At 41.6% G+C, this 10,000-nt stretch overlaps 1 protein-coding gene across 1 annotated transcript in view; it reads right to left on the reverse strand.

The window, feature by feature from the left end:
* RNF175 (ring finger protein 175) overlaps positions 1-10,000 on the reverse strand; it is a gene marked incomplete at both ends in the record, with an annotated part of 49,487 nt that overhangs the window by 4,060 nt on the left and 35,427 nt on the right. The window contains 2 exons of the mRNA XM_080697995.1: positions 3,850-3,983; positions 8,182-8,302. Coding sequence (XP_080554121.1) covers positions 3,850-3,983; positions 8,182-8,302 — 255 coding nt within the window. The remainder of the gene's footprint in view (positions 1-3,849; positions 3,984-8,181; positions 8,303-10,000) is intronic.

The raw sequence follows: 10,000 nt of genomic DNA on the forward strand, positions 1-10,000 counted from the left end.
AAAAGCTTATTCTTTGTCCAAAGGGCCAGCGTGCACCTGTTTCTCACAGCATCAGGGACTTTTCCAGTATATCATATCATGACTTCCACATGCTACTTGTGGAACTATGTCTCATTCATCTCTCTGTCCGCAGCGACTTAAGAGGGTTCGTAAGAAATCGAACATTTATTGAACATTTGAATTAATCACTCAAAACTAATTATTTTTGGAAATAAATGTTTCCAGGTTCCCATATGTTGCAGATTTGGGCAAAATGATTAACTATAGTGAGATCCTATGGATTTATTTTTACAACCACCTTTCCTAATGTGGCTTCTGCATAAGATCACGTGCTCTTTTGACCAGCCTGCTACACCCCCACTTTAACAGCAGTGATACAGAAGTTCCCTCCCTCATGAATGGAGAATCATGGAGTTAATAGCCCCACTAAGGCTGTATATGTAACTCCTCAATACTAGTTCTTCATGCAACTAAAATTTTCCACTATTTTATGTTCTTGGAATTGGGGATTTTTTTTGCAATATGCTTGGAGTAACAAAAAGTGGCATATTACAACAGAGATTTTAAACCCAAACCCCTATAGCCCTTCATTTTAAAAGGCTGGAATGTGGCCACATCTTCCGATGACTACAATTCAGGAGTCATGAGACCTGCATCCCAATGCTCACCCCTCTGAAAACACTCTTTCATTTTCAAAATCTTCATCCTGAAAAACTCACACACTGGCAGAAATGGTGTAGCACAATACTCAGATAATCCTTCCTTATTAATTTGGCTCAAATTTGCCCACTCCTCACTAATACGACTCATATTAGAATGGGCCATGAATAATACTCCCTAAAAAGCAAGTTTCAAGGTGGCTACATTTTAGATTACAGCCATACATGTGCACAGCAATCCCCGAGGGCTTTTAAAGGTGGGGAGAGAAAATATTTTCACTTGCAAATGGAAGAAGGGGCTGCGTTCCAACATTTGAAAAGTAAATCATATTTAAAAGTAGGGCCAGACTTGGAAAATTTCTACCTCAAATGATAGGTTTTTGGGAAAGGTATCATACTGAAAAACCACTGTAGAATTCCATATGGGATATCTTTGTGTTTCTTGCCTTGAAATCTTAGGGCTTGACTGGTGGAGGAAAGGCTCCTATTACATTTGAGATGTATTTGGACCCATTTTTGATTCTCAAGATTGAATAAGTGGAAACCTTCCAGATTAAATAGAATCAAATCCCAGGCACTGCACACTGAGGGCATTAGGTGTTCCTGACTGAATTAGGTGGGCTGCAGAGGCAGGAGGCAGCTGGTTAACCATCTCAGGATGCCAGAGCTTTGATCTAAATGGGCATATAGAGATATGTGATAAAACTGATACTATATTATAAAATAAAGATAAATGATGCACTTTTAATATTTAGGAACAAATTAAAATATACATTGTTGGCCAACCCAAACACAATTTTGGTATCCATAATTACATGCTGAGACAGCCCTGGTTGCTTTGCTCACGGGTCTCGATGCCAGCATTTTTCAGTACACAGAGGCCCTTCTCATGGGTCCTGAAGTTCCCAGAGAATGCTGAATTCCAGCCCCAGGCCTGTCTGATACTTCCCGCCTGAAGATTGTTCAGCCAGTGGAGAGTATTTAAGGATGAACCCACAGGCAGAGGAGCCGAACGATGGAAGAACAAGGTGCCAAATTTTGGGTTCTCTTTTTGTAATCTATGGTGTCCTGATACTTGCGGAATTATTCTTTTGTTATTGTTTTTGTCTTTTATTGGTACTGGGGATTGAATCAGGGGCATTCTACCTCTGATTACATCCCAAGTTTTATTTTGAAATGGTGTCACTAAATTCTCAAACCTGTGATGGCCTCCAACCTGTGATCTTCCTATCTCAGCCTCCCAAGTACTAGAATTATAGACATGCACCACAATATTCGGCCTTAGCATTATCCTTTTTAAAAAGATCTTTTCTAAGAAAGTTGATAAGAGCTTGGTTTTGTCCCTTGGCCACCCATGATGACTTTGCCCCGAGTGGCTTCCAGGGCTGCTTCCAGGCAAAGCAAATTTGGGTCCACTGATTCTCAGACACCAAACACCCTCTGCAGAGTCCTGAGCTCTTCCCAACACCTGCCACTTGGCCTTGCTTGTTTGCGTGCTGGGGATGGAACCCAGGGCCTCCTGTGTGCTTTACCACTGAGCTGCACCACCAGCCCCTCCACTTCACTCCTCCTCAGCCCTTCCTTCCCTGCTCCTCCTGGGCCGTGCTCAGTGACAGCCTCCGCCAGCTTCCCCAGACAGCACCCTGATCACATTGATTGAGTCCTCTTTAAAAAAGAACACTTACAGCTGCTGGTGGGATTGTAAGTTAGTACAACTGCCATGGAGAGCAGTGTGGAGGTTCTTCCAAAGCCTAGGAATGGAACCAGCATATGGCCCAGCTAAAACACTCCTCAGTATCTTTCCAGAAACATTAAAGTCAGAATACTGTAGTCAGAATACCCATGTTTATAGCAGCACGCTTCACAGTAGCCAAATTATGGAAACAATCTAGGTGCTTGTCAACAGATTAATGGGTAAAGAAAGTATGGTGGCCGGGTGTGGTGGCGCACGCTTGTAATCCTCGCTCTTGGAAGGCCGAGAAAGGAGGATCGCGCAGGTTCGAAGCCAGCCTCAGCTACTTAGTGAGGCTCTCAGCAACTTAGCGAGACCCCGTTTCCAAATAAAGTATAAAATAGGTCTGGGAAGCACAGAGGTAGAAAGCCCCTGGGTTCTACCCCCAGTATCACAAAATAAAATAAAAGAAAAGAAAGTGTGGTGTATATACAGTATGGAGTTTGATTCGGCCATAATGAAGAACAAAATTATATCATTTGCAGGGAAATGGATGGAGCTAAACAATATCGACTCAGAATGCCAAGGGTCATAAATTTTCTCGCATGTGTGGAAGTGAGAGAGAAAAAAGGGATCCCATGAAAATAGAAGAGAGACAAGAAGAGTAGGTGATGGAGGTTAGGAGGAGGGAGGAGGGGAGGCAAAAGGGAGGTCCAGGGGAATGAAACCTGCTTTGTGCAGGTATGAATATGTCACAACAATCTACCATTATGTATATAATTACAATTACCGATAAAAGTATTTTTTCACACAGAGAAGTATATTCTGCTCTGAAGCCTTACATTGTAAAATGGGATGCACATTTAGAAAGCAGTCTGCTACGCTCCTGTAATCCTCAAGAGGAGGAGCAAAACAACTGGCAAAGCAAATTGCTTTTGCTGTCTATTGCTGCATAGCAAATGCCCACAAATACAGAGGCTTCAAGCGACATCTCTTTTACCTCTCATGGGGCAGGAGGGTGGGCGCAGCTTAGCTCCATCCTCTGCTTAAGGTCTCTCAAGGTGTGGCCAAGGTGGTGGCTGGATAAAAGTATTTTTAAAAGAGTCCTTTTGCCGGGCGTGGTGGCGCACGCTTGTAATCCCTGCACTTGGGAGGAGGAGACAGGAGGATCGCGCAGGTTCGAAGCCAGCCGCGCTGGCTTAAGAGACCCTGTTTCCAAATAAAAATATAAAATAGGTCTGTGAGTGTATCCCGGAGGTAGAAGGGTTTCCAGGAACCCCAGTACCACACACACACACACACACACAAAAGAGAGAATTATTAGAAGACTCAGCTTAATTAGCAGCTCATTGTCCAGGAGGTATGACCAGAGAGTCTCAAAAATAGAGTATGCTGAAGGATGAAGGTCTGGGGCTTGAGAACAGCAGCTAAGCGAGGCAGAGGAGATGAGGACGAGAGGAGGAGAGGGAGGAAGGAAAAGTCGTGAGGAAGGCCATGAGCTTCCCGTGGAAAGGATACACATGATTACATGAAAGCTGGTACGTGTTTTCAATAAGCCCTTCTTCATCGAGCTCCACGATGATCTTCTGCCCACAGACAGCACAGATGTCATCTGCCAAGCTCCTTGTGGGCATCCCACTGACACTGCAGAACTGTTGGGGGAAGTGAAAAGAGAGTATTGTTGGAAAGGGGAGCAGCCGCCATTGTGTGAACACAGGCAGCCAGGGCCAGCTGCTGGGCAGGCAGCCCTCAGTACAGTCGGTGATGCTTCTGAGATGGTTTAGGGCTTGGGAAGGCCCTGTACTGCAGGGACAATGCTGCGGAGGAGCTAAGGATGCCAGGCGGAACCCACCGAACCCCATGTGAACCCCAGGTGCATCGCTACTCACAACCACTGTAGAAGCTCGGCATTTAGGGATCCCTTGAGAAGGACGGAGTTCAGAGTCACACAGGGAAGCTTTGGGCTTAGCTGTTGAATGGCCCTTCCCTGTATTCTGATTTAGAGATCTGGAGCAAATCCAGCTGTCTCTCTCTCTATAAACCCCTACATTCTTATGGGGAGCATACAAACTAATCGCCAATTCTAGAAGCAATGCCTTTAGGATGGAACCCAGGGGCATTCTACCTCCGAGCTACACTCTCAGCCCTATTTTTTATTCTTTATTTTGAAACAGGGTCTCACTGAGTTGCAGAGGGCCTCACTAAGTAGTAGCTGAGGCTGTCCTCGAACCACCATCCTCCTGTCTCGGCCTCTCAAATACTGGGATTACCACGCCCTACTAGAAGGTTGTTTTTTTTTTTTTAAGGAGTAAAATATTTATTTTATAATAGTTTTATATTTAAGAAAGTATACTAAGATAGTACATAATACCTGTATACCACACACCCAATTTCCTCCATTATTATTGTTAGGTTTATCTGAAGAATTGGCCCCCACAATTGTGGGGGCTGGCAAGTCAGAAGCCTGTAGGGCCGGCCAACGGGCTGGGAGTCATCCTGGCATGAGCCAATGTTGTCATTTTGAGGCAGAATTTTTTCTTTTCTTTTTCAAATTATTATTATTATTATTATTATTATTTATTATTAGTGGTGGTACTGGGGTTCCTGGAAGCCCTTCTACCTCCAGGCTATACTCCCAGACCTATTCTATGCATTTTTATTTTTGGAAACAGGGTCTCTTAAGCCAGCACAGCTGGCTTTGAACCTGCGTGATCCTCCTGTCTCCGCCTCCTGAGCACAGGGATTACAAGCGTGCACCACAACGCCTGGCTTTTTTTTCTTTTTTTTTCTTTTCTTTTCTTTTTTTTTTTTTTAAAGGAGTTTATTAAGAAGATAGAAATACAGAAGATAGTCACAGCCCCACGCCATTCAGGAGTGGCATGGGGGTGGTGGTGGTTCAAAAGAATTCACCCAGAATTTTTTATTTTCTAGGAAGCCTCAATTTTTTGCTTTCTAGTTCTTTATTTGGGTGAAGTTCACTCTATTAAGGGTAATCTTCACTTGAAGTCAACTCATTATACATGTTAATATCATCATCAAATGCTTCCACAGCAAGGTCTAGACAAGTGTTTTAACAAACAGGTGGGCACCATTTCCTTTCTACAAGATGCTCCAGGCTCCTGAATATTCCTTTCTCAGGTCTATAATGGACCATTTCTTCAAGGATTCCTGATTCCTTATATTGCAAAGTGGTATAAGAAACCAACATCTGGGTGCTAGGTGTGCTGTTGGGTGCTTCTGAGATCTCGTGGGTGACTGAGCAAGGAAATTTATCTGTGCATAGTACGCTAAACATGAACTCATATTTACGTTTCCAATTTTAATCCATTACTATGTAGATGATTCTAGCCTCTTCTTGCTTGTCTGGAATTGATCATTTTGACAGTGGGAAACCTAGCTTCCACTCTCAGCTACACGTCTGCTTACTGATTCAATTCCAGAACAATGCACAGTAATATCAGAATTGTTATCCCCAGCCTAAGGGCAATGACTTTATCAACTAGAGTCCAGAGCTTATGGGTAGTTGCTTTTGCTTTTAGTTTCTTCACTTCTGCTCCTTTCAGTTACTTAGGATCACACAGTCCTCTCCCCACTTCAGTGAGGTTATTTCACACATTCATAATATAGTTAGATTGTTTTGTTATAGTCTGCATTTTATCCTGGGATTCTCTGATCTCTTAAATAATTTTTAAATTTTGCATGCATCTTTTCTGCTACACAATGGTATGGATTTTGAAAAACGCAGAGTTGTGTCTACCCTTCTAGTGTCAAAAGGAATAGTTCCACCGCTACAAAAATGTCTCTGTGCTTCACCTATGCAATGATGCTCCTTCCCTAAACACCTGGCAACCGCTGATCTGTTGAGCATCTCTACAGACAGTTGTGCCTTTTCCAAGATGTCATGTAAATGGAATCAGATAGCATGTAGCCTTTTTGGACCAGGTCTTCTTACTCAGCAATGTGTATTTAAGATTCATCCACATTTTTGGATGGCTTAGTAGCTCATTCCTTTTTCTAAGGAGTTTTTTTTTTTTGTTTTTTTGTTTTTTTTTTTTTTTTTTTAACAAAGCAGATGTATTGGCTGTATTCCCAGAGATTCTGCCTTAATTGATCCGGTGTGTTTCTTGGGCACTGGTGCGGGAGTGGAGATCCATCCTTTTTTGCTTCTTCCTTACTTCAGTCATGAGCACATGCACAAGTGTGTATGTGTACACACACACACACACACACACACACACACACACACACACACACACAGTCCATGTCTCTGGTGGCTCTGCCAATGGCTCGAGGCAGTCACTCGTACAGACTGGAGAGCCGGAATGAAGATGATAGAAGGAGACAAGGTGTTGGGAACTGGAGAGCAGGGGGGTCAGGTGAGAAGCAATCAGAGAGTTGGTGCTTAAAGCCTTGGGTCTCACCAGGGAGGCCTCTTCTTTCTGACGCCCTGGAGAACAGAGCACATACAACCCTTCTCTTCCTCTCCTGTTTGTCAACAAGCATATGAGGCTCTGGGAATTTTCACAGGGCACAACTTTGGGTTTTTGTTGGAACTAGGAGTGAAAGTGCTCCTTCCTGTGTTCATTTGAACCTCAAAAGAAAGGCAGTAAATGACACATGGCAGAGGAATTCCAAAAAGTATGTTGCTCCAGAATCCCATCCTAGAGGTTAAGTTGGAGGTTCTAGGAGGAGGGTAAGATAGAGCCCGTGGGTTGGGGGAGAAGAACAAAGAAGGCAAATAAGAAGTCAAGGTCATGTCCACTCAGGTCCTGACCCACAAATGGAAAAGGAAGAACAGTCAAGAGGTTTCCTCTTCTCTTGCTATTTACATGATTCCACTTCATATCTGGCCATGCATTTGGAGATGGAATGAGGACAGGACGTGGAACTCCTGATTTTGCAAGTGTTTAGAGGTATGCAGTGCCAACACGGACGACTGCTCCTACCACTGAGTCTGGAATCCATCCAACCAGAAAGTATATCCATTCTGAATTTTAATTTTAAAAGAGTTTAAAAAACACAACTATTTGGGATTAAAAAAAATTTCCAGACACCAATATATAGTCAGAATACATTAACATACTTTATACCTCTACTTCTTTAGATGCCATGTAATGATGACTAATCTTAATGATAAATATTTCCTTAAATTACTATTGATTTTGAAGTGCTTTATGCAGCATTGAATATTATTGTTACATTTTTGCAATGCTGGGAACCAAATCCAGTGCCTCATACATGCTAGGCGAGTGCTTTACCATTGAGCTATACTCCAGCGTCTCAAATATGCTTTTTATTTGTATTAGTCAGAGTTTCAGGCAGAGATAAAGGGTTCTTGTTATGGTTGACCTTAATTAATCCTTTAAAATATTGACATGCTGGATATGATGACCCAAATAATTAGTATATTCAGTTTTACAAGAAGCCTTATTCCACAACTTCTCTATATAAGAAATGTATTGTGGAGCCGGGTTTACACACTTGTAATTCCAGCATTTGGGAGGCTGAGACAGGAGGATCTTGGTTCACGAAAAGCCTCACTACTTAGTGAAGCCCTTTGCAACTCAGTGAGACCCTATTTCAAAATAAAGAATAAAAAATTATTCTGAGAACTGGGGGTGTAGCTCAGAGGTAGAATGTCTCTGGGTTTCATCCCTACTGCCACAAAAAGAGAAATGAATTTATTTCCTTATTAATTAACAAAAATAATTTTTTTTATGCAAGAAGAACCCAGGGAGCAGCGGGGCTAGAAGAACTTGTATAGAACCAAAGGGAATGATGCGAATATGTAAGATGAGACCATTTCTTCCGGTGTCATAAATGGTTTCAACCAATGAAAGCGGCACTTACCCCTATGGTGGAAGCCATGTAATCTGAGCAGATCTCAGCAAAGTCTCTCCCCATTATCCCATAGTAGAGGCCATAAAACAGGGATACGATGCCAAAATCCATAGAGTCTCTAGATTTGATTCTGTTGAAAACAGGGAAAGGAAATAATGAAGTGGCATTTGGGGGAACAGAGGAGGTCCAGAGCTTGCAAAATATTTCCATTGTATCTAACAGAGCGTTGTGTGTGTGTGTGTGTGTGTGTGTGTGTGTGTGTGTGAGAGAGAGAGAGAATATGTGTGTTCATTTATTTATTTAGTTTTTATTTTTTAAATGAAAGAATTTCAAATTTTCTAAAATTTCTTCCAGTTGTGCCACTCAGTGTCACTAGACAAAAAAATCCTTAAATCACCCCTCTTGTCCTTGAGTGATACGTTCTAGACTACCAGTGGATGCGTGAAGTCTTGGATAGTACTGAATCTTATATATACTATGTTTTTCCTATATATACATATATACTTACGATAAAGTTTGATTTATAATTTAGGCACAGTAAGAGGTTAACAACAACAATTGATAATAAAGTTGAACAATTTTAACAATATACTATAATAAAATTTTGTGCTTTGGGGCCACCATTAAATAAAATAAGGGCTACTTGAATAAAAAAGCACTGCAATATCATGACATTTGATCTGATAACTTTCAGCTGCTGACCAATGGATGGGTAGCATATACAGTGTGGGTACACTGGAGGAAGGAATAATTAATGTCCTCTGTGAAATGGAAAGGTGCAAGGTTTCATCAGGCAACCCAGGGTAGTGTACAGTTTAAAATTATTAACATACTAAAATTTCTGTTTAATATTTGGGATTATGGTAACTGAAACCACAAAGAGGGAAGGGTCTTCAAACGCTTCTTAGAACTTCAGTGCTTAGACAAGCCGATTACAACTGGTGGTTTCAAGGTGGGCTGAATGCAGAAAGACCTCCACCTCCACGCCACACCCGTCAGCCCAGTTACAACAGAATTGCTGGGGACGGGATCAGCGCAGCAATCATTTTTTAATTTCCCTGGACACCAGGTAATTCCAGTGAGAGCTAATGGTAAAAACCACTAAAACAGCTCTTAGCCCAAAACATAGATTACAATCACCAGAAAAGATTAAAAAATGCAAGTGCCCATCATCAATGATTCCAGTGTAGCTGGTCTGTATTAGGATCTGGACAGTAATGTTTTTTAAGAACTTGCCGGGTGATTCTACAACTCAGTAAAGGTTGAGAATCTGTGCTACAGAGCTTAGATTCTACAGAAAGTTTTTATACACTTTATTTTATTTCACAAATGTTTGAGATAGATATTCTTATCTCTACTATGCATGTAAAAACATGGGGTCTTAGAAAAAAAATTATGTGCTTCACACGACAATTAATGCATAACAAAACCAGGCCCTCTGCTAGTATACCAGAGTTGCCATACATTAGTCAAAAGACATTTTTTTTGCAAGTTGAATCACTGAATCATATTCCAAATACACTAGGAGTCTTTGTGATATCTGCTCTACTTTAAGAGAAGGGATATCTTTTAAGAGAAGGGATATCTTTTAAAAAGTGAATAATGAGTTTCCAATATAATTTAGGAATCTTTATCCCTGGACATTTGGTTTGCTGTATCTGTAAAAGAATAGTAAATGCCAAGGTGGCCTATGATGCATCAATTCGGGGGGGTGGAGCATGGGGAAATATGGTTGGCCTGTTTCTAAAATCTTCTGATTGTTTTTGTGCTTTTTAATTTAAGGAGGACATGGTAAAGAAAGAGAGCCTCGTGGATTTTGGAAATGAAG

Source organism: Muscardinus avellanarius (assembly GCF_963383645.1).
Source record: "Muscardinus avellanarius genome assembly, chromosome: 6".
In the NCBI taxonomy this organism is placed as follows: Eukaryota; Metazoa; Chordata; class Mammalia; order Rodentia; family Gliridae; genus Muscardinus; species Muscardinus avellanarius.